At 50.8% G+C, this 25,194-nt stretch overlaps 1 protein-coding gene across 2 annotated transcripts in view; it reads left to right on the top strand.

Annotated features, from left to right (window-relative positions):
* Nucleotides 1-2,492, top strand: part of PDE2A (phosphodiesterase 2A) — a 63,974-nt gene extending 61,482 nt beyond the window's left edge. For both annotated transcript variants that reach the window (XM_037135689.2, XM_037135690.2), the window contains 4 exons: nucleotides 11-123; nucleotides 542-580; nucleotides 707-813; nucleotides 1,144-2,492. In XM_037135689.2, the coding sequence (XP_036991584.2) occupies nucleotides 11-123; nucleotides 542-580; nucleotides 707-813; nucleotides 1,144-1,354 (470 nt within the window). In that variant the 3' untranslated portion in view covers nucleotides 1,355-2,492. The remainder of the gene's footprint in view (nucleotides 1-10; nucleotides 124-541; nucleotides 581-706; nucleotides 814-1,143) is intronic.
* The last annotated feature ends 22,702 nt before the right edge of the window (nucleotides 2,493-25,194 follow it).

The following is a 25,194-nucleotide window of genomic DNA, read 5'->3' as shown; positions in this document are numbered from 1 at the left end:
TCCCCAACAGTGGGCTATGATCGAACCAATAAGCAACACCACAGCCTCCTTCTCTGCCTCCTTATGACTTCCTGTGACCTCTCTGACCAGACCAAGGGCTGGAAGACCACAAGGAAGATTGCGGTAAGGGCTGCCCCTTCCTGGGAAGGTGCAGGCTGCAAACATTGCCCAGCTCTGTGGGGCTCCTGCCCCCTGAACACCCTTTCTGTGCTGAGCTCAGCATGGCTGTATTAGGGGGAGACAGAAACATCACCTCAGGGTGACAGATGGGAAGATTCAGGAAGGGGCAGGGACTCATCCAGGGTCACACAGCAAGTCAGTGGCTGACGGAGGGTGGGCCAGAACCCAGCCGCTCATCCCCACCTGGGACTGTCCTCTTGACAGGCTGGGGATGGTGGGGACAGGCCCCGAGGTGGAGGTGAGGGAGGCCTCAGGTTGCCCCCTGGGGAATGGGGGCATCCCCCAGACCTGGGTACGCTGTCGAGGAGCTTGGGTGCAGGGATCCCACTCACGAGATCTGATGAGAGCGTTGGCCTTTCAGGAGCTGATCTACAAAGAGTTCTTCTCCCAGGGAGACTTGGTACGTGAGGGATGACCTCAGGGTGTCCAGGTCGGGGGCGGGTTCTTGGCCTGGAGTCGGGTTAGCCCGACCCTTGTGCCTGAGGGAGAGAGAAGAGGGGCGGGCCTGATGCCTCGGTGCCCGCAGGAGAAGGCCATGGGCAACAGGCCGATGGAGATGATGGACCGTGAGAAGGCCTACATCCCTGAGCTGCAGATCAGCTTCATGGAACACATCGCGATGCCCATCTACAAGTGAGGGGCTCACGGGCACTGCTGGGGACTCCGCACAGAGAGGGAGGGGCGGGACGGGGCTGTCCTTGACCGTCACAGCAGACACAGGGCTGGGCTTGGCTCAGCCCAGCTCCCCTGACCCACTGCCCCTGACCCCGGCCTCTGTGCACAGCTTTGTCCCTTCGTCCTTCTTCCCCTATGGAAAGAGACCATTATGCTGTCCTCGTGTGTGCAGTGTTATGCCTCACACTGTTATGGAAGTTCTGTCCGTGGCATAGCCCTAATCTTTCTTCCTGTCATTCTCTGACTCCTGACCCCTAACCTCTAAACCTTGCCCCTGTGTACCCTCAGGCTGCTGCAGGACCTGTTCCCCAAAGCGGCAGAGCTGTACGAACGTGTGGCATCTAACCGTGAGCACTGGACCAAGGTGTCTCACAAGTTCACCATCCGAGGCCTCCCGAGCAACAACTCGCTGGACTTCCTGGACGAGGAGTACGAGGTGCCTGAGCTAGACGGCGCTGGGGGCCCTGTCAATGGCTGCTGCAGCCTCGACGCGGAGTGACCACTCCCGGATCCTTTCCCACCCAGGCCTCCTGCTACAGTCCTCCACTGGCCTGACCAGATGACCTGTGAGCAGAGCCATGGGTCCTGGGTTCTAGGGCAGAACTTCCTGGGTGACCTGGGCAAGTATTGACTTTCCAGGCCTCAGCGTTCTCATCTGTATAATGGAAGCAAGACGTGCAGCCTCACCAAAACTTTGTCACTGGTCCTCTGAGAGTACAGGGGTGACCCATGAGTTGTGGGCCCTGCTCTGCACCTCTGACCGCAGCTTGGCAAGTCCTCCTCAAGCCACTCCTTCCTGAGGCAGCCTGGCTGGCTGCTCCTGGGCGCCGGCCCTGCCAGCCAGATCTGGGCCCTTTTCCCCTCTCCAGGATCCTCATGCAAGGAAGAAGGTGGGACATCTCAGTGAGCAGGGGTGAGGGGGCTGAGAATCTGTCATTAGCACTGCTGGAGAAATAGAAATAGCCACCGGGCCACAGGTGCTCTGGGTCCGCCACTGTATTTATGGTGAGGATGGGGACCTAGGAGCGACTGATGCAGGGGCTCAGTGCTCCCGGGGAAAAAAGCAGGATGGAGTGACGAGCAGGAAGGACCCCTGGGCTTGAAGACTGGCCCCTTGCTGTGTGACCCTGGGCAAGCCCCTTTTCCTATCTGGTTGGAACAGGAGGTGACACAATCTGTTCTCTGAGAGCCCTTTTAGATCCCAGTCCCCATAGCTCTTTGCAGTCCTAGGAGAGGCCATGGAATGCCCCTGACAGCCCAGGGCAGATAGCTGACCCCGAGTCCCTCAGTGGCCCCCTGAGTGAACCCCCTTAGCCTGAGTCCCTCCACCATTCCTGCAGCCAGAGAAGAACCCGGTCTCAGCCCTGGCAGGGTGTCTCTCCTCTTCAAGGCCATATCTACCCATGCCCCAGGGCTTGGGAGACCCCATAGGGCAGGGCCTCTTGGGTCAGTCCTGGCAGCTTCTCCCTTCCTTTGTTGTGTATGTGTTGTGGGGTGGGGGGAGGGGGGCCACCTGCCTTACCTATTCGGAGTTGCCTTTAGAGAGATGTGTTTTTTAGGACTCTGTGGAACTGTTGTATATGGTCCCATGGGCTGACCGCTTTGTACATGAGAATAAATCTATTTCTTTCTACCAACCCTCCCCCATGGGGATGTTTTCAGACTTTGTGCATGGGGTAGGGGGGAAACAAAATTGGAGGAGGCACATGCCCATTAGAACAGCCTGGCTACAGGAGCCCCAACCCCTGTGCCTAGCCCCTCTTCTGGGGGAGTTATAGACATACTGGGCAATTCGTGGGCCCAACAGGATGGCCCAGGGGTAGATGAAAGATGAGGAGTCCTGGGCATGGGGCAGTGAGAGGACATGTTAGTTAGCAGAGATTGTGGACTCCAGAGGGAGAGCTGAGGGACTAAAGTAATCAGGGAGGCCACTTGGTGGTGGTCTTCTACTCCTTCTGGACCCTCTGTCTGCTGGCCTACTCTGATCATGAGTACCCATACAGACAGGTCTTGGGCCTGTGAACCCCCTTCCATCCACAGGGATGTCTGCCTGTATCCCCATAAGTTCTACCAAAGGGATACCCCTAAATCCGACTGTACACCAGGTGTAGCCCTGGGATGTTCCATAGAGCCATTGCCACCCTCTATCCAGGCTGTGCTAGTGTTTGCCTCTGCACAGACACGTAACAGGGTATAGGCTAGGAGATAATACCCTGGGAGATAAATACCCAAAGGGTGTATTTGTAATGGGGTCCAGAACTTGGGGTGTCCAGGAATATAGGATATCCCATCGCCCAAGTCTGGTTGGGGGATGGGAGACATGGAGCAGGGCCACTGAGAGTTATTTTGCACAGCAGCAACAGGCTAGCTCCAACCCATGTGAAAAATGGTTATTTTGCATACCGACAGCAAGTTAGCTAGGGAGATGGGTGTGACTTTGACCCATTCTGTAGCTGGGAGGAAGCTCCCAGCTTTATCTCTCCTCTTTTTTTTTTTTTAATTTATTTTTTTTATTGACTATGCTGTTACAGTTGTTCTATTCCCCCTTTATTCCCCTCCACCCTACCCCCCCATCCCCACCATCACCCCCCCTTTAGTTTATGACCATGTGTCTCAAGTCCTTTAGATTCTATATTTCCCATGCTATTCTTGCCCCCCCATCTATTTTCTATCTACTGTCTATGCTACTTATTTTCTGTACCTTCTCCCCCCTTCTCCTCCTCCCACTCCCCTGTTGCTAACCCTCCTTGAGATCTTCATTTCTATGTTTCCACTCCTGATCTAGCTGTCCTTTTAGTTTGCTTTCCTTTTAGGTGTGGTTGTTAATAACTGTGAGTTTGTTGTCCTTTCACTGTTCATGTTTCTTTAACTTCTTTTTCTTAGATAAGTCCCTTTAACCTTTCATATAATAAGGGCTTGGTGATGATGAACTCCTTGAATTAGATCTTATCTGAGAAGCACCTTATCTGTCCTTCCATTTTAAATGAAAGTTTTGCTGGATAGAGCAATCTTGGTTGTAGGCCTTTGGATTTCATGACTTGGAATACCTCTTTCCAGCCCCTTCTTGCCTGTAAGGTGTCTTTTGAGAAATCCGCTGACAGTCTGATGGGGACTCCTTTGTAGGTGACTGTCCCCTTAGCTCTTGCTGCTTCTAGGATTCTCTCCTTCATTTTAATCTTGGCTAATGTAATTACGATGTGCCTTGGTGTGTTCCTTCTTGGGTCCAACTTCTTTGGTACTCTCTGAGCTTCCTGGATTTCCTGGAAGTCTATTTCCTTTGCCAGATTGGGGAAATTCTCCTTTATTATTTGTTCAAATAAGTTTTCCACTGGTGGCTGTGCCTTTCCCCCTTCTGGTACCCCTATAATTCGGATGTTGGAGCGTTTAAAGATGTCCTGGAGGTTCCTAAGACTCTCTTCATTTCTTTGAATTCTTGCTTCTTGACTCTTTTCTGTTTGGCCATTATTTGCTTTCTTCTGGTCCACTCCATTGATTTGAGTCCCAGTTTCCTTTTCATCGCTATTGGTGTCCTGTGCAATTCCATTCATTTCAATTAGTTTCGCCTTCATATATTTGTCTAATTTGTCGGTATAATCAACCAGTTCTGTGAGGATCCTGATCACCAATGTTTTAAACTGTGCGTCTGTGAGTTTTGCTATTTCTTCATCGCTTAGATTTATTGGCTCTGGGGCTCTGAGATCCTCCTGCGCCACTCTTGGTCTGTTCGGGCCCTTTAAGTGTGAGAAGCGGCGCCTTGGATTCCCAGGTCGCTGGGTTGTGACGCTGTATGTGGGGGCGTGGCCAGAGCGGGGAAATGGCGACCCCCTCTGCCGCTTCTCACAGCTGGGTGCGGAGGAGCAGTGCCTCAGGTGGTTCACCTGGGCCGGGCCACTCAGAGTCGCTGGGTTATGACGCTGTGTGTGGAGGTGGGGTCAGAGCAGGGAAATGGCGGCGCCCTCCACTGCCGCTTGCTGTGGGGACCTGCCGGCCCGGTCCAACCGCCCACTCCCTCGCCTGTCCACCCGCGCACAAATGCGCGACCTCAGTCAACACGCAGCCCTGGGCCCGGCTGTCTCCCCCGCGGTTGCTCGGTGGGTCGCTCACTAGGTCTGACCCTGCGCCTGGATTCCGCTGGCCTGAGTGTGTCTGGCCGAGTCTTCCTGTGCAACCCTGCTCCGCCAGCCGCTGGTTTCGCCCCTTACCGGTCAGGCTGAAGAATTTGTTGTTAACGGACTTCCGAAAAGTTCAATTTTCCGTGTTCTGGCTGTGTTTTCTGTTGCTAATATTTAGTTTTCTCTAATCTTGGTTGTGTGAGAAGGCACGGCACATCCACCTATGCCTCCATCTTGGCGGAAGTCCTATCTCTCCTCTTTATAGCGCCTGCATGAGAGCTTAGAGATGGTTCGCTCCACACCTCCACAGGGACATGCCTGCCCAGACTTACTATGGCAGCCTAGAAAGGCAGAGAATATGGAAGTGCTAGCAGGTGTAGCCAGTTGTGGAAAGAGTCAGAAATGGGGTCATGGAAGAGGTTCCAGGCTGGGATTTAAACTGAAGGTAGGTCGGCACAAGGGATGGGAGCCAACAAGAGACAATGGGGAGACAGTGAGGGAAAGCAACGCAGGAAGAAAAGGGGTGAAAGGACTCTCGCTCATGGGCCATGAGGAGGTGCCACGCGGTTTTGGATTAAGAGCTGGAGATCGTGGCGACACAGCTGTTGGTGCTGGGGACTGCGGGAGGCCTGCCCAGGCCAGCACGATGACTGGGAGAAACCGGGAGGGAGCATAGCTGGGCCAGGGACTTCGATTTCTTTTCCTGAGATGCGGTGCCCCTGGCTGGCCCAGCTGGGCCGAGTGGGGAAGGCGGGGCTGTGTGTCTGTGGGGGTTTCGAAGGGACTTTGGGATTTTAATGGCGACATTCCACCATTACTGTAAACCTGTGTAACTTTTGAATAAATAATTCCTTCCCTCTGTACCTAACTCTTGCACCGAGAGACAGTTACTAACACCTGGTCCGGGCAAGACAAACCTAGTATAGAATGAGCCCGGGGGAGGGGGCTTGTTTGAGTAACAGTATCTGGGCTCCCCAACGGGTTCATTCAGTAACAGACAAAAGGGCAGAGTCCAGATCGGGGGGCCCTGAGGCAGCTCTGACTGGAAAAGTCTCCGGAAAAGTCCCTCCCACGTCTTCTCCCTGTTCATCTCCTCCAGATCAGCACAGCTGACACGTTCAGGGCTGGCTGCCACGATCTGTTTTCCTGGGGGAGGGAGGAAGGGAAGAGTTGGGAGGTGGAAGTGCCAACCTGCAACCACCCACAGTGTCACTGGGGTGCCAGCCTGGCCTTTGGGACCACAGAGGCTGCTACTTCCCCTGCCCCACAACTCGGTATGATTTGGAATTGCTCCTCTGGGCTGAAAGGCCTCGGGGCCTCCTGCCTTAGGTGGGGGGGTGGCAGCTTGGGCTCCTAGCCCTTCCCCTGCCTAGCCCCTGCTTTGGGCTCCCCCGGTCTGTCTCTGTCCTCTCACAGCTCAGAAGCAGTCTGACCAGTGGGCCCCAGGTGGGGGTGGGGGTCAGTTCCTGGCCCAAGGCTGACAAGGGGCAGCTGTTCCAGTGGTGCCGGCAGACACCAGCTTCAGTGTGGACTGATGGAGGCATGCTGCGGTCCATGACCCCAGCACCGGATGTGTCTGCACATCTCTCTTCCACAAGCCTTTGGGCAAAGGGGAAGAACTACCTGGGTACGCATCCTGGGGCCTGGATCTCCCCCCACTGCCTCTGATGTCTGTCCTCAGCCCAGCCTTCCTGTGAGGCCATTTAACCTCATTCCAGGCCCATGTGGTGACATACTCCTTTTTGCCACCAAATTGAGTGAACAACTCACAAAACTTTCCTCCTACTCTCCTGCATACAGGGCCTTGTGCTGGGGACCAGAGCCAACCCTGCCCTTGTGGCTGACCTGGAGGGCCTAGCAGCCTGGTGGGGGAGATCGACCCAAACTCAGATACAGGCCATGACACCCCCAGGGGACACCTGACAGTGGGGCTCCAGGTAGGACCATAACCCTGAGGAGAGCTGCAGTGAGGTCTGGGTGATGAGCAGAGGTTGTTCCCTGTGGGCAAAAGGGGACAGGCACTCCTGGTCACAGCAACTGCTCACACAAAGGCTCAGAGGAGGGGAGTGACTGGCACCTGAGGCTGGAGAGATGGGAGGGGATTAAAGGCCTGATCCGGGCAGGCCTTGAATGGCAGGCTGTGGAGTTTGGCTTCATTTCGTGAGCCAGAGAAAGGTGGTCAGTAGCTGAGTGGCTCGGACATGCATTTGGGAAAGGCCCTCCTGGATAGCAGAGACAGGCCTGCAAGGGTCAAGCTTGGGCAGGACCATTGTAGGGCTCTGACTGTGCCCTGGGCTGGGCAGGAGAGGGAGGAATTTGAGACACATCCAATTGGCAGAACTTGGTGACCAGTTGGGTGGGGTTGGGGGCAGAGGTAGGGCTGAGAGGTGCTCCAGAAAGTGGGGCCTATGTGGCCCCATGGCAACCCTGGGCCGCAGCTCTGAGCTACTCTCAGCAGCTACCGGGTGTTGGGTGGAGCCTCTGGAAGGAGGGAGGCCCTTAGGGGAGGGCAGCTGGGGGAGGTGGGGAGGGCAGGAGTGCTGTGCCTGGGCACTGAGCCTGTGGGAGCCCTCACCAGGTCGGAGAGCATGAGATTTGGGTCCAAGTCCTATCGTAGCTGCCCTGCCTTCCCATCTCAATAGAGCTGCATTTTCCATAAAACCTCAATGATTCTGTGGAGTGGGTACTATTACCTCATTCTGTAGCCAAGCAGCTTGAGGTTCAGAGAGTTAAGTGATTGTGAAGTTGGAGTGCGTGCCCCTCCTACATGACTCCCATCCAAGGGCTTCTTCCTCTTGGATAGAGGAAGGACATTCAGAACAAGGTCTCTGTTCCAGTCTCTACCCTGCTGTGATGAGGATAGGAGGGGTGAGCAAGGGGGTGGGACCCCAGAGAAAGCTCTGGATCAGTTCTGCGGGCCAGTCTTGTAGGTCGGGGTGGGGGTCATGGCCTCATTAAGAAGTGATTGGGATGGGGCTTGTACTACAGCTCTCGGCCACCAGGTGGTGCCCAACTCCCATCCACAGGGCACCCACCTCCTAATCTCCCCAGAAATCTAGAAGGGTGTGTAGGGTGTGTTGTGGGGCTCATCTCCACCTCTCCACTCATACTCTCACACTCAAACACAGACATTCTCACATACATACGTACATTCTCTTTTACATGTAGGTTCAGTCTTCATGCAGACTCCATAATCTACTCAGGGTATACACTCTATACAGAATCCTCAAGGAAAAGGGGAAATATTTCTCAGGGGCTTCCAGTCCCTTTTGCTGCCCACTGAACAAGACTGAAGTCCATCAGTTCTACCCAAGTAAGAGACCCCTTGTTCTGGAGGACCTTCCGTTGCTGAGTGGCCTGCCTCTCCAGAAAATCCCTGGGGGTGGGGCAGCCCCAGTCTTGTGATGGGGTGTGGACAGAGCCCATCTCTGGGCATGAAATGCTAGGAGAGGGCACTGCAGGGCTTGGTCCTGTGCAAGTGACGTGGTGGGGGATCAGCGCAGGAGCGAGCTGAGTGTGAAGGGGCGTCGGGAGAGAGCTGGGCTCAGAGAGTCTTGGAGTTTGGATGGGGGGATGTGGGACAGGAGGTGAAGGCATCGCAGATAGACCAGCAAAGCAGGTGGGGAGGAGGGTTCGGGGTGCCGGGGTCAAGGTCTTACTGTCCCGGCTGCTTGCTTAGTATCCTAGAGCTCAGATTCCTTGAGATGGGTGAATGCAGACTGGCGGTGGGGTGGGAGGGGTCTGTGGGTGGGGAAGGGAAGTCAGCTAAGGATGAGTATCATTGCCTGATATCCAGTGCCTTGAAAACGTTTATCTCATACATTTTGTCCTTCTTTTTGTGGTTATTATTTCAGGAAGGAGGGTAAATCTAGTCTTTATTACTCCATCTTTGGTGTGAGTATGAGTCTAGTTTATTAATTTTTATTGCAGTATAGCACTCCATGTACAAATACTGAAAGACATTTGGATAGTAATAATTCTAGCTATTAGAAAGAATGGTCCCATGAATATTCATATGCATATATTATTCCATTGTATGAATTTATTTATCCACTTCTGTTGATGTATGTCTTAAAGCTTCCATCTGGGATTATTACCTTCTACCTGAAAATACCCTTTCACTATTTCCTTCCGTGCAGGTGTGCTGATGATGAATTCTCCTGGTTTTTATCAGTCTGCAAGTGTCTTTGTTTCTCCTTTACTCTTGAAGAGCATTTTGGAAGTGATTGAATTCTGTTAAGAAAGTGTTTTCTTTTAGTGCTTTGAAGATAACATTCTTTCCCCTTTGGACTTCATGGTTTCTGGTGCGTAGTCAGTTCCGTTACTGCCCCTTTGAAAGTCATGCATCGCTCTCTCTGCCTGTGGTGAAGATTTTATCTGTCTCTGGTTTTTAGCATTTTTATCAGAGTGTGTTTAGGTCTGGATTTCTTAGTATTTACCCTGCTTGTGATTCATAATGTGTCTTGAATCTGTCAAGATTTTCCCTTTCCTCTTTTCAGTCCTCATTAAATGCAGGTAAGTAGGCTTCCCATATTCCCAAACGATGCTAAGAAAGCTTTACAAAATTTTATGAAATCCTGTGATAACAAGAGAGAAACAGTGATGCAGAGTCGGGGGACAAGGTGAAATTAATCCTAGATTTCTCCAGTGTGGGATGAGACTCCTATGAACCCCTGGGAGAGGAGAAGGGCCTCCAGCATTGATCTCTCTCCTTCGCTCCTGATCCGTGACCAGGGATCTGCCCTGACCAGAGGTCCCGCCTGGACTCAACTTTTCACCCTCTGTCTGGTGGCCAATGAGAAGGAGAAACCACTTTTCCTGTTTCTGTAGAGTGTTTTGCCTCTTGGTACACACTTACATATTAATGCACAATAGTTTATTATTTCATTGTTAGAACCTCTCCATATCAGGATGGGTTTTCAGATTCGCCAATGAAGGAATTCCCTTCATGACAGGGAGCCAAACACTGATTGGTTTCCTCTCTCACACTCCACCTGGGGACCAGCCCCGCATCCCAGGCATGTGCTCTGGCTGTGAATGAAACCAGCAACCTCTGGTTCACAGACTATACTCAATACACTGAGCCACACCAGACAGGGACCCTGATGGGTTTTTCACTCTTTGTTTTGACCATTAGACCAAGTGCATCTCTACTGAGGCGTCAGGGAGGCATCAGGGAACAACCTTCACACTTGTATGTCTGTCTCTACCGGAGCATTCACTATGTCAGTGGTGAACCAGGATGGAAGCGCCCTCGTACCTGGCCTGGGTCGCCATTCTCACCAATCTTTTCACACGGGTGACCCTCTGTCATCTGACCCAGCCCACTGGTTCATGATATTTCTGGAACCCTAGATGTAAACATCCAATTGCCAATCCCTTTTAGATGGCTTCCCTGTGTTACACAGGATGGAATCTAAAGTAGCATTTCCCAGGCTCCGCTATAGCTTGTGTTGCGTGTGTAAGCTGAGGTTCCATTTAGAGGGTGTCCCTGCTGAGAGGTGGGGGTGGGAAGTACACGATGGGCATGAGGACTGCAGGCAGCTCAACAGCATCACCTGGGAAGTAGTTGTGATGGAGGTGTCTGGGCGTTCTGGGGGTACCCGAGACGGAGTTTCTGACAGCCAGCCTGTCACATAGGTGCCAAGCAGCAGATGACACGATGGTGATATTTCCATTGGGAAGTTTTCCCGGCATTGTCCTTGACCTTCAGCTGTGCAGCACGGAGCCTGATTCTCTTCTTCTACTCAAGCCTTTGTGGACTATGGCCAGTAGAGCAAAGAACCTCAGCTGAAAGTTCACTTGATCCCATTGGTTGTGACTGACCAACTCCCCCAAGAAAATGTGAGCTCCCTGAGAGGAGAGCCTAAGTCTGGCTTATTTCCATATCCTTAGTGTACTTAGCACAGAGCCTAAGACAGAGAAGGCGAGGCATTCACAAAAAATTATTGACTGCTGAATGAAAGGTTAGTTGTTACAGCATCGGTCCAATACAAGTGACCGTGTCCTCTGAGGAGTCTGAGGCGGCCTGCATGTCTTGAGGGGCATCTCAGTAGAAACCATGGACAGGCAAGAGCTGCCCCATTCCTCTAAAGACAATAGCCTGCTCAGCAGAGCCAGTTCTGCATGACGAACAGTCGGGCCTCCCTTCCGAGGGAGGAATCCTGCTTGTGCGGCCGGTGCAGAACATCGTTCCAAACCAGCTGGCTTCCGGAACACTGACCAGCAGGCTGCAGGATGCAAAAGGATATTCACCGTGAGTGCAGGATATAAAACTACGACAGAGAAGAATAATCAAATTTTTATTACACCACCATCAAATCAATTTCAAAATAGGACCAAAGGAAAATTCCTCTTTAAAGAACCGTCAGCCCAGGCTGCCCTTGAGCACGTCTTCATCTCTTCTTGTGATCTGGGACTGCTTATTCCTGGGTCCTCCGAGTAACCGAGCACAGGCCTCCAGCTCCGTGTTCTCTCTCACTATCTCAGCGGTTTCCCCATGGCATTTGTCCGAGGTGCTGGGTGGGTTCACAAGGACCCCTCGACGATGGTTGGCATATACCCCGCCCTGGAAGGAGCTGGGCAGTAGATGCAGTGGTTAGGGCTGCGGTGCCTGGCATCAGGCCCCTGGGTTAAGTCTCTGCTCTGCCATCTCCTGCTGTGTGACTTTGCGTAAGGCACTCACCTTCTCTGAGTCTCAACTTACTCATCAGTAGAACGGGATAATAATAAACTGTCTTGTGATGTTTGTGAGGATTCAATGGGAAGCATGAGAATCACTGTGAAAGCTGCCAGCTGTCTGAGTCACAGGGCTTCCCAGGTGCATTTCTGAGAATAAGGAAGCAAAACTTCAGAGGAGCTCGTGGCCCCAGGCAAGGCCCAGACACTGCCAGGGCAGGTTCAGAAGAGTTGGAAAGAGGTAACGGTGACATTCGGGGTGAGTACATTGACTTGTGTACCCCCAAATCTGTGTTCAAGTCCTAACCCCTGGGGTCTGATCATTGGCCTTATATGGAAATGGGATCTTTGTAGATGTGATTCAGTTAAGATGAGGTCCTCATGGAAAGAGGGGAACTTGGACTTGGAGACACACAGGAAGAAGGCCCCGTGAAGACAGAGGCAGAGACTGGAGTGATGCCACGGTGAACCAAGCAATGCCGAGGACTGCCAGCAAGCACAGAGCCAGGAGAGGGTCATGGAAAGGTCCTCCTAGAGCCTTCGGGGAGGGCCTGGCCCTGCCCGGTCAATGATTTCAGACTTCTGGCCTCCAGCACTGTGAGACACTACATTTCGTTTGTCTGCAGTCACCCGGTTTATGGCGCTTTGTTAGAGCAGCCGAGGAATCTAACACTGTGGGTGAGGCAGGGGAGAGGTCCTTCAGCTCACACGGGACAAGAGGACTGGAGCGAGGAGGGGATACAGCTGGCCACCACTTTCCAGCTTGGTGTCTTGGGTCCAGTTGGTGGGACAGCACAAACACTGAAGACTGTCTGAGACACAGCACACGAAGTCCTGTCCCCTGCTTCACGGTGGGATGACTCCTCAGTGCAATCTACGATGTGGCTCCAAACGTGCCTGCTTGTCTCACTCTCTGCAGGCTGTTCCTGACAAGCAGTCCCATCCCTGACACCCACACGTGGTCACCATCATTCAGAGTGTTCACTACACACTTCCCCAGGCTGCACCGTGCTGGCTGCATGGGGGGTGGAGGTGAAGGCGGGGCCCTGTCCCGAGGGAGCTCACAGCAACCTGGATGAAATGCTAATCATTTCATCAGATGAACACACATTTATCAGATCAGACTATGTACTGTCCCTGGCTGGGCACTGAAAGGGCTACTGAGAGATCAACCAAACCAGACACCAAGCTTATAGACTAGCTGAGGGACAGACACCAATCCAACAAGCTCACAGGTGAATGAAAACTGCAACTGTGCCAGCTGGGTGGTAAGGAAAATGCATGGTGCCACGAGAGCCTTCAACAGCGTGATTCGGCCTGGGCATGGTGGTCAGGGCCGTCTTACCAGAAGAGCTGCCTGGGCTGAGCCCTGAGGTGAGAGTTAACTAGGCAAAGAGGGAGTGGACGGCATGTGCAAAGATCTCACGGCAGGTGGAAGCACGACAAGAAGGAGGGACTTCGGGAAGGTCAGTGTGGGGAGGAAGGTGGCTGGGACCGTATGAGGGAGAGGATAGTGCATGGTGAGGCAAGGGAGGCAGGCAGGTGCCAGGCAGTGGTAAGGAGTTTGGGCTTTATCCCAAAAGAAGTGAACACTGATGGGTTTCAGTAGGCAGGTGAGCTGGTCAGGATCGGAGAACCACTCTGGCTGCAGCACAGAGAAGAGGCTGGAGATGGAAAGTGGGCCGTGGGCAGACCGGTGGAGCAGTGCTTGTGAAAACGTGCTGGTAACAGGGACCAAGGTCACGGAGGGTGGAGGGGACTGCACTGAGATGCTCTTGATGGTGGGATATGATGCGGGAAGAGAGGGGTTGATGGCGACTCTTACTTTTAGGGTTTGGGCAAGTGGATTAGATGTTGGTGCCATTTGCTAGAATGGTCCCTGGAAGAAGACCAGCTAGGGGGAGAAAATTCTAAATTCAGGCAAAAGTCCTTTGTAAATGGCTGCAGGCATATCTGCTTTACCATCTACTCATTGAAAAAGTATTTAGTAAATGCTTCCTGTCTGCTGGGCCCGGTGGGCGCGGGGGGCTGGAGATGAAAGGGAGGGACGTGAACATGTGATTCACAGCTGCGTGAGGCCTGGGGTAGAGGAATCAAGATGGTGTCTTGGTGTCAGTCTTGGTTTGTTTTGAGACCTGGTTCTACCCCTTACCAACCACATGACTCAGGCAGATTGCTTACCTTTTGATGCCTCGCAACCATCTGTGATGTGGAGTTTACTTCCTGTGTCCCAGAATGTTGTGTAGATGCAGTGACCATACGTTGTTTGCTTTTAGCACAGTGCTTGTAGCAACAAGTGCTTAATAAGAAGCTGCTGTGTTGGTTGTCTAGGGCAGGCACTGTCGTATGTCATTGTACGTAACTGTCACAATGTCACGAGGAAAGAACTATCACTGTACGTTGTTTTATGGATAATGCAGTCCTGCTGAATGCCTACCCAACAACTTTTTCAGCTCTTCCTTACATAGAAAGTAGGTTTTGTTTGGGTATTCATTATTTCATATTCAGGAAAGCTGGCCTTCTCTTTCGCTTCAGGGTATAAATCCTGCCTGGTCTAATCTAATCGTGGCAATTCCATTCCCATATTCAATGACTGATTTAGGCAGTCATGTGGTTCATTACACACCAGTTATGAACTCATCTAAGTTGCCCAGGAATGTTCCATTGTTAGTGCTAGTAATAGTCCTGGGCAGACTGGGATGGTTGGTCACCCTGTTAACCACGGACACCTGGGGGGAAGACTTACACAGGGCTGTCAAGTGGAGATGGGGGTGCATCTGGAAGCTTTTTTCCTTGCTAAGGATAAATGGTAAGACGTACAAGGAGAACACGCCTTTCTTTGCTGGATGTCTTTGTCTCTGTGCTGGGCCTGGAGCAGCTGCAGCTGTCCAGTGTCCCTGAGAGGAGAGGGCGACCTACTGAATGAAGATGGCGGGGTGAAGAAATGGAGGAGACCTGGGTCCTTGAAGACACGGGGGTAGGGGGCTCGGGGGGAGGGGGGCAGAAGTGCTCAGCTCAGGAGTCCTTGTGGGTAACCTACAATATCTAGAGCTTTCTGGTGGCTGCAGCTAGAAGCATCCTGATGCAAAGTGGTCCCCAGCTGGAAAGAGGCAGGGCTGGGTGTGAGCCAACTGCATCCTGCTGTTCATGTCTTCACACTGAAACTAGGACAGAGGTAAGGCTAAGCTTTGGGAGCAATTCCGTTTGTGTCAGACGGTATTTCCGAAAGTGTGTCACTTCTGTCAGGTGCTCTCTGCTCAAGGATTCCCAGGGGTAATGGGTTCGGGAGACCTGCCATGCTCTCCTCTTACCTGTGCATGGTCATTTGGGGGAGTCCTGCACTGAGGAAACCTGTTTATGTTGGGTTAACTCAGAGGTTCTGGAAGTTATTTCAGTGTGCAACCTTTAGTTTCCTTTTGTTTTTGTGAGGCCCTGCAGATATCTCCCAGGTGTCCCACAGCTCACAGTTTGGGAAATGGCGAGGCAACAGTGGAAGAGGCGGTCTGGAGCCTGAGCCATCAGCACTGGGCTCTGGACAGGAGACCACTGCCTTGGCTTGTGTGTTGTCTGCTGTGATGACTGACGGTGCCCCCTCTCCCTCTTCAGAGCACCCCTGTTTGGGATGGTCGACTGTGTGGTCACTCAGCTCAGGTCAAGGAAGAGGAGGCCTTCAGAGGAGAGGAGGAAACAAGGGGCCCTTTAGGCTGAGGGAGCAGGGCTTCTCCCTGGAAATGAGCAGAGTGGTGTGGCCAGAGCCTGTGTGCTGGGGTGAGGGTAGCCCACATGAGGAAGAGTGAGGGCAGTCCATGTGAGGTGGAACGGGGGTGGGGGTACAGGGACATCAACCTGGGCGGGCAGAGAGGAATGGCAGAAGCCTGCAGGCTGCAGGCATGGCCTGGGCACCAGGGCAGCACCCAGCCCCCCACGGCAGGTGTCCTCTGAGGCCACTGCTCCCCAGGTACTCCAGGCAGCAAGGTTGCCTGTTGGGCTGCTTGGGCAGCAGGGGCTGGGGACCTGCAAGAGGCTCCGATACATGTTTACCTCGCATAGTGGTGTTTCCCTCCTCTTTATCTCTCTTCTCACCTCTCCAAAAGTAAAGAAATAAAAAATTTAAAAACACCTATCTATTCGTAAATGATGGGCTTATCTCTGCTACTGGTCCCAGCACCACCTTGACTCCGAGACGTCTTCTGGCAGCCAGTTCCTGCTGCTCCGTGTGGTCAGCGTCAGTCAGGGCTGCTCTCTGCTCTGTGACAGAACACCTGACCTGTAGAGTCTCAAGCAGCCAGACCACGTCATTCATCTCAGGTGAGGAGAGGTCGGGTGGCGCCTGGGCTATGCTTCTCAGGTGCCATCAGAGGCTCGGACTCTTGGTGGCTCTCTGCCTGGTCACACTATCGTGCTGGCCTGTTGCCTCAGGTACAAGCTACCGGATGAAGTTTCAGGCTTCACATTGTTTTTCAAGCAGGAGGATGGGAGAAAGGGGTAAGGCCTGCCTCGTGTCCTTTTGATCGGAAAAGCAAAAGCTTTCCCAGAAACCTGTAGCAGACGTCCGCCTCACCTTGTCTGCCACAATGAACATGAGGAAGCCTGAGAAGACAACTCCTCAGTTTTTCTAAAAGGCTATTTAAGAAAAGAGCCTCTCTACTTAAGGGGACAAAGGCAAAACGATTTTGAAATATTTTCATTGATTTTTTAAAAATATATTTTATTGATTATGCCATTACAGTTGTTCTATTCCTCCCCTTCATTCCCCTCCCCCACTGTTCCCCCCGCTTTAGTTTATGACCACGTGTTTCAAGTTCTTTAGCTTCTATATTTCCCCTACTATTCTTGCCCTCCCCCTATCTATTTTCTACCTACCATCTATGCTACTTATTTTCTGTACCTTCTCCCCTCTTCTCCTTCTCCCACTCCCCTGTTGCTAACCCTCCATGTGATTTAAAAATATTTTCATTGATTTTAGAGCAAGAGAAAGAGGAAGGGAGATCAAGAGAGAGAAAGGTCGATTTGTTGTTCCTTTTATTTATGTGTCTTTGGTTTCTTCTTGTATGTGCCCTGAGCAGAGAATGAACCTGCAAACTTGGCGTAGGAAGACAATGCTCTAGCCAACTATCAGCTCGGCCTAATATGGAAAAATGGTTTGAGAATGAGTGTTGCATTCGCCCATCAACAGTGACCACTATGCATTCTATCAAAGAGAGAAAAAATTAATCAGACCTGTCATTTAAACTGGCCATTCTGAAATCTCCCCAGCTCAGCCTGGATCCTGCTCAGAGTTATTTGTTTCCAGAAAGAGACCCTTAGTTCTTGACCACGTGTAAACACACCTGCCACAGACAGAAAGGCACATAAGGGCTGCATCAGGGCCACACAGTCACACAGAGGCTGTGAAGGGCTGGCAGACATGAAACAGTCACCTCAGTGATGTGCGCTATGAACTGTGTGCAGAGAGATATGGTGGGAGGAAAGTCTAGCTTCTGGTTAGGGGAGGTCAGGGAAGGCTCCCCAGAAGCAGTGCCCTGTGAAGCTGAGATGGCAGTTAAGTGTATGAACGAGGGGCGGGACAGAGCCCTGCAGACAGAAGGAAATGCATGGGCAATGGCACGGTGGGAAGATGAGGGTGCAGTGAGTTTGGGAGCACCCGGAAGTCCCCTTCTGCTGCATCTAGGGAGCCAGAGGGGAGACGAAGGGCGTGGTGTGTGCTGCCACAGGCTCAGGTCTCCCCTTCGGTGCCTGGGTGGGTGGCAGTGCCGTTTTCTGAAGTAGAATCACTGACTGAGTGTGGTAATGATGACTCCAGGGGCCTCCAGCTATTGTCGCTCTACGCGATTTTCCAGGACAGTCTCATCGATTCCTTTGACTTCAGCTGCCATCATATGATTTCCAAAGCCACACGCCCTGTTCAGAGCTCTCTTCTCTATTCCCACCTGCGTATCCAGTGCAGCTTTTGCTACGTGACAACCATGCCCAGAATCACATAGCTTGAAACTAGAGCCACTGCTCAGCTCCTGAATCACCGATGGCTGTTTGTTTGGGCTCAGACATTACTGTCCTTCTTGAAGACTTAGAGGATACAGGGGTGATGGCTCTTGTTATATCCCTCATTTAGTCCTCTTATGTTATTGTCTGAACGAAGTGTTTGGATCACCTTGGGCCATGTAGTTATCACGTGGCCCAAGTGGCAGCCTCAGTGCAGCTCATCTGCGGGATGTAGTGTCTTTGTTGGGATAGATCAGCACAGCCTCCAGCCCTCGACTTTAACTCTGTCAATGTGTTCTTTCCAATCCCCATTAGTGAAGAGAACCAGAGGCAGTTCACACGTGTATGGAAAGAGTACTATTCATTCACAATTGTGCCTCAAGACTCTGGTAACTGTTCTGCTGTCTTTCACTATGTAGCCTACAAAGACCTTGGTCATCTTGACTTTCTACAGAACATCACTCTGGGTCACTGTATTGATGACCCAGATTTAACCTAATGCAAATTTGCAAATTTAACCTAATAAAGAGGAATATGGTATTAACCTGATTGTCTGAGTGAGACATATCAGTACCAGAGCGTCGGAGATGTACTCTGCAAAGATCAAGAGCCTGCTTCTTACGTGAAGATCTAGGTCTCAGCCTTGCTGGGACATCCCTTCTGAAGTAAAGAATGAATGATGGTTCTTTATACTCCTTATCATAAATAACATATACAGGTTTGATGGGTCCTTTCAGTTTTGGAGGTGAAATATGCCACTTGGAGAATACTGTCCCGATTCATGTTGTCAGGGAGTCAGAAGTCTAACAATTTCAGATGAGGCCCAGGGGAGAGACAGCTCCACATCAGGACCAGGCTGCAGCTCAGCTGCTCTGTCCCTGGTCTGAAGTGTGAGAGACGTGCCATGGAGAAAGGGGTGCTGAGCAGAGTCTCTGACGAGCCCCAATAGGGGACACATGGCCAAGACCCTCTAGCTCAGTCACGCCTTCTGCATCAGAGAACTCTCCACTCACAACGCAGCTCCCGAGGGGCTACCGGGCCCTACAGAGACTGACCAGTGGGCAGACACCAAGTGATTATGAGACAGGTGCTTCTTATCATGAGCTGGGATATATATATTTTTTTAATGAGCTGGATATTGTTAGCTCTATCAAGTCTAATAAGGTCAGGCAGGCACACTAGGAATGCGTTTCTCCTGTACGATGGGAAGGGCACATTCAGGCCTGGGGGTTCTAGAAGAGGGAAGTAATTTATGCAAGTGGGTAGCTCAGAGCCCCATGTCACATAACCTGCTGCGCTGGTGCCTTTCCTGCAGCTCACACTTAGGGCTCAGAGGGGCTCCTCCGTGACCAGGTAATGGAGAGAGAAAATACCCCGTCCTAGCTCTGGGATGGAAAGACTCACCTACATGTTGGTGTGAGCCAAATACAGACTTTTGCTACTGATAGCCCCAGGCAGGCATGGCCCTGAAAGACAGGATAGCAGGAATTCCTCCTAGTGGACAGAGCTTTAAGTATTATTTTCAGTTGTCAGCATTTTGCAGAGTGAGAAGTGGTCTAAGGTAGAGTATGCATTTCTGAGCATACTCTAGTGGTGAATCATTGGCTGGCTGGTCAGGGGCTCAAAAAAGTGCCATTGGAAGGTGGGAGAAGAGGCATGTGGGTGGGCCTGCCAGGGGTGAACACCGAGTGTGAAGATGTTTTTCTTATATCAGTGCTCCTGAGGCAGCATCCTGCTCAGAGGAAGCACTCGACAGCCAGGTGGACAGGATGGCTTCTCTGGTGGGTATCAGCCGGCTTCTGTCCTTCCCCCTGAGGTGCTGGTGCAGCGGACCTGTGAATGGGGTACTGTTGTAGTAGGGATGGACACTGTGCATGGGCCCAGTGGCTTGGGGTCCTGCTCCCCGAGGCTGGTCCATCTACTGCCGCTGCCCATTATCCAACTTGCCATTCACGGAGTCCCTGGTGTGACTTTGTGCCTTGAGAGAAGCAAGCAAGTTGATTACAGCAGACCCTTTCCAAACTGGAGCCAGGAGTGATTCTTTCACAGGATCCACTGGTCGGCCTGTAGAGTATGTCACCTGGAGGTACCTGGGTGCTGTCCTGGAGGGTGTGCAATTCATGTTAAACCAGTAGCTGTTATGAGGTGCTCTGTCTCCATCACTTGGAGGGCAGGAGTCCAGGGACCAAAGCGGAAGGAGGAGAGGCCCCTTTTACCATCATTTACAGTGACCTACTTGCAGAAGTTTTGCTTTTTGTTCCTACAACTTGAGTCTATTGAAAAGCAGTTCTGGTTCTCAGGGAGGGGAGGGTTCTTCCACTGAGGGACACAGGACAGTTCCACATCACCTGAAGCTGCAACCATCACCTGGTCACTTCTGCATCTTGATACCTGTGGTTCAGGTGGTAACATGGATTTATGGTGGTGGGAGAGTATAATCAACCCTGAATTTCTTGACAAGGCATGGTTGCTGATACTTTGTGGGGAGAAGGAGAAGGTTGAACTCAGAGGACCCCCTGGCATGCACCTTGGTGCTCCTGTGCCATTAATAACAGCGTAGAACCAAGGCATTTTTGGCCTGACAAAGGCAAAGCCACCAAGGGCCCAGGCCACTCAGGCACAAAGGTCTGGATCATCCCGCTGGCAAGCAGCTAGACCAATTGCAGTGCTGGTGAAGGGCAAGGGGAATTTAGATTGGGCAGCGGCAGAGGGAAATACCGAGTATCAGTTGGAAATGCAAATTCCAACTACACTGAATGACCATTTCTCACACATTAGATGGATACACACTCCACAGTTGGACAATTTCTCTTGGTGAGGCTTTGAGAAAAAGACACATTCACATGTTCCTAGGGGAAGTGCAAAATGGCACTCCCCCTGTGGAGGAGTCAGGGCAATCTCTCGTAAAATGACTGGTGTTTACTCATTCTAGGGATCTGTCCCAAATACACCCGGCAACAACCTGAACTGACGTCGGCACCGGACTGCTCGCCGCAGGACAGTTTGTATCAGCAAAAGTCCCAGAGGAACGCCACTCGGAGAGCTACTCTTCCCGTGGCAACACATGGGAAAGGGTGGAACTGGGACAAAACCTAGGGTGAGTCATTTGTTTCTAACTAATACACACTCAGTACCTGCAATGAGCTGCTAGTTTACCTACGTCACTCCTTTAAACTCCTTGGCAACCCTGCACACTTTTGGAAATGAATTTGTATCTACAATCTATTTTTTAAAGACTTTATTTATTTATTTTTAGAGAGAGGGGAAGGGAAGGATAAAGAGAGGAAGCGAAATGTCAATGTGTGTTTGGCTCTCATGTGGTCCCCATTGGGGACCTGGCTTGCAACCCAGGTATGTGCCCTGACTGAGAATCAAACTGGTGACCCTTTGGTTCGCAGTCCGCGCTCAATCCACTGAGCTACACCAGCCAGGGCTGTATCTGCAATCTTTAACACAGAAATTCTAAGAATGTATTGTGAAAACAGAATAAAAAATGGCAGCCATTCTGTATGCACAAAGATGCTTACTATAGTGTGATTTTTCAGAGTTACTTTTTATATTTTATCATCAAAGTTATATAAGCACATTTTTTAAGCCAAGAAGTACAAAGTGCCCATAATAATATCCACAATCCCCTGCTCTACGCTTTTCCATTCCTGACAGGTCTCCCAAGGCAAGTACTTTGAATTATCTCTAGTTTTATATCTTTGAGAGGTTTTGTCTATATCTTTAAATAATGTGGTTTTGTGACTGTGCGGTTTTCAAGTTTCGATACTGTGTATTGGCTTCCTGCTCGAGATTAGGCTAGGATGCCTTCAAGAGTAAACTCTACTTTTTATTTCTATTTAGAGCCTCAGGACATGTCCTTGGTACTGGCAGGGAGTGAGCGTTAAATAAACATTGTTAAGTAAAGGAATGTCCTGAGTGTCAAGGGAAGGGAGTGAATTGGAAGCGGAGAGAAGATCATTGGCAAAAGGGCATGAGACCCCTCTTCCTGAATAATAAGGCCCTGATTTATTCCACAGTGGCTATGTTTCCCACTAAAACTGCTCACCACCCATACTTCCTTGCAGCAAGTAGAGACCATGTGCCCTGTCTAAGCCAAGTTATGTCAGTTAAAGTTGCTTTTACTTACTGGGAAATGTTTCCCAAGGAAACCTGAGGTGGTTGGCATATCTTCAGGTCCTTTTCACCTTACCTCATTCTTTCTTCCTGGAACAATGATGTGATTTCTGGAGATTTAGCAGCCATCTTGCAGCCATGTTCTAAAAGTGGAACAGCAAAGCATGAGAAGGAGCTTATTTTTGAAGACATCCTTCAGTTCTCCACCATCCTGGACTGTCTGTATCTGGACCTTATGTTTTCTAAGACAAGTAGTGCTTTTACTGATCACCATGTAATTAGTTTTTCTGTTGTTTACTGCTTCATGCATTTTTAATGAATGGAGATAGTAAAAGCACGGCCAAAAGTTGATGGTTGTTGGTGGTATAAAAGGATTCTGGACACTTTGTAATAAAAAAATTTAAAAGAATTATGGAAGTAAAAAATACACATACTTCATTGTTGCAAATATGATTTCCCAAAAGTTTTACAAGATCTCTGGGCTTTGGAAGTTGTTGATGTGTCTTGTGATGGTTCATCTTAACCTCTGAAAAGTCTGTGATTTTATTGGTTATTTTACCTAACGTTTTACACTCATGATGACATGCAAATGGACATTTTGGTTTTGAAGGGATGTGTAAATATGTGTGAATTTTCTTGTTTTCACCAGAATGGTATCATTGGCATGGAACTGCCCTCAAAATACATGAGGGAAATAAAGCTGTTACTGAACAGAGGGGCCTGGGCCTGAGCGGGTCTGTCCAGGCCCAGCTGTGGTGTGTGGGTTCTTGTCCTCTTGTAGGAAAGACTTCACAACACCAGTCCAGGGAACTATGAGGGTACATTTATTAAAGCTGGGGACAGTGAAACAAGGAAGGGCTTAGCACAGAAGAAGCGACAGGAGAGCCTTGGCTGGGCTGCTCTAGCTCACTAGGAAGTCAGAGAAAAGGGGCCCTTGGGGACACGTTCAGGGGGTTAGCCTGGGACAAGCTGCCAGCTGGCCATTAGAGTTTAGGATGTGGGGGAAGGAAACAATAGAAGGGGAGGGGCAGGGGCAGTGAGAAGCAGAGGAACAGCAGGGGCGTGCTCCTGGGAGAGAGGGAGAGGGTGTGCGCTGGGTCGGTCCTCCATCGTAAGGGCCTTTGAAGGTGGAGATTTTAGGGGAGGTTCCAGGGGAGGAGCCCCAAAGAAAATGCACCAGCTTTACAAGTGTGTCCTTTCAGGGTCCTGGCTCCACTGGTTGGTGGGTGCCAGAGCAGAGCGTCATTCGTCAGTGCAGCTGGCCTTGATGTCAGCCATGGCTTTGCTTGTCTGGTTTGGCTGCTTTTATGGGCCTGCAGCTAAAACACACCTGAAGGCTACATGTATTTGATGCAAGTCAGAACCTGACTGTCCTTAGGGGCCTAATGCTTAAGGGCTATTGTCTGGCCCCCTTGTTCGCTCCCCCTCTAAGGGGGTGTCATGTACATGACATGCTGGGAGGAAAGGTCTGGGAGGGTCCAAACTGCCTGAACAGCAAGATGAAAGGTCAGGGGGCTTGGTGGAGCAGATGAGGCTTCGAAAGCAGCTGCTGTTTGTGATTTGGAATTGGGGGAGGAAGGGAACAAAAGGAAGTTGCACTCTTCTTCTTTTTAAGGATTTTATTTATTTAATTTTAGAGAGAGGGGAAGGGAAGGAGAAAGAGAGGGAGAGAAACATCAATGTGTTGTTGCCTGTCACACACCTCTACTGGGGACCTGGCCCACAACCCAGGCGTGTGTCCTGACTGGGAATCAAACTGGTGACCCTTGGTTCACAGGGTGACATTCAATCCACTGAGCCACACCAGGAAGGGCCAGTTACACTCTCCTAATCTCTCCTGGGTTCGTTCTTTATCAGATGGACTTCTGCTCTATTTACTTCCCAGATATTTTGCAACAATGTGCCTTTATTAAGGAGTTTTACAGACAAAAGGTCTCAAATAAAGTCATAAAAAGGAATGTTTTATTTTCATCAATGTGGTTCTTTAAAAAAAAAAAAAGGTTTTGTCCTGGCTGATGTAGCTCAGTGGATGGAGCACAAGCTGCAAATCAATGGGGTCACCGGTTTGATTCCCAGTCAGGGCACATGCCTGGTTGTGGGCCAGGTTCCCAATGGGAGGTGTGTGAGAGGCAACCACACACTGATGTGTCTCTCCCTCTCTTTACTTTTTAAAAAGATTTTATTTATATTTATTTATTTTAATGAGATGGGAAGAGAGGGAGAGAAACATTGCTCAGTTAGTTGCCTCTTAAACACACTCTCTTTGGGGACTGCACCTGCAACCCACACATGTGTCCTGCCCTGCCCAGCCAACTGAGCCACCTCAGTCAGGGCTCATCGATGTGATGGGGGACTCAAACGTTGGAAAAATTTTGGTTTCAAGTAATAGCTAGTAAGTTTTGCAATCAATGTATGTGAAAAGCTATTGTTTCAGGAACTGAAGGTATGACCTGTCCTCACTCCAGGAGACCATAAGCAGTTCCACCTTTGTGCCTCAGGGGGACTGCAAGCAACTCAAGATGGTATTTGAGCCATTGTCCTCCAGGGTGAGATGCCAACCACCCAACAAATAGGTAGAGGCCACCACCTGGAGCACAGATAGAGACCACTGCCCAGGACACAAAGGAAAGAGTGCTGCAGCTTTTGTCTGATTAACTTTTCCCTGGATTCCAACCCCCTCACCTACACTTCTCTTCTTCTTATAAAAAGGGTCGGTTTAAAATGAAATTTAAGATGGGCTGTTAGGGTACAAACTTACCATCTTCTCGGATCCTCGACCATCTGGATAAAGTGCCCATAAAGATTCAACCCCTGTCTCTGCTTATTGGGTCTGGTAAGTGACAGGCAGCACAAATGCTGGCTTTTCCCGTTACAAAAGTGGTTCTTTCCTGCCAACGTTGATCAACCATCATGAACTTTATTGACCCCTGTGTTAAGCAGGATAAATAGCGAGCCAAGGCAGAGAGCAGGAGGGAGACAGATTTCACTCAGTAATTCAGCAGTCCTGAGCCTGGTCCAGTAAGAATAGTAAGAAGGTAAGAAAATTTCTTGGCAAGTGTAATAGGGAAACCGAGGCAGGTAGTTGAACACAATGGCCAAGCAATTTATAACCACAGTCACCAGCGTAGAAAGCAGCACGTGCCTGACGGGGGCGGAGGGCGGGGGAACTTGGAAAACAAGGGCCTTACTCCCAGGGTAACATCTGGCCTTTCCTCCCTGGAAACAGCATCTAGGCCTCAGTTGTGTTTCAGCTCCAGGTCTAGAAAAGCAGCAAAACCAGGTGGGCAACACCAGGACCAACTGCAATGAGACCCCCTGCCCTGTCGTTGACCAATCAGTGGAGAGTGTAACAGGTGTGGAATGAGGTCCAGAGCCTGGGGCGCAGCCTGAGAAGCTCTCAAACCCCCACTACTCTGGCGGGGGAAGGGGAAGCTAAGCAGGGCCA

The sequence above is a fragment of the Artibeus jamaicensis genome, unplaced genomic scaffold (genome assembly GCF_021234435.1).
Source record: "Artibeus jamaicensis isolate MK-2021 breed Jamaican fruit bat unplaced genomic scaffold, CSHL_Jam_final contig_64, whole genome shotgun sequence".
Classification (NCBI taxonomy): Eukaryota; Metazoa; Chordata; class Mammalia; order Chiroptera; family Phyllostomidae; genus Artibeus; species Artibeus jamaicensis.
This window is presented reverse-complemented; position numbering and strand designations above follow the sequence as displayed.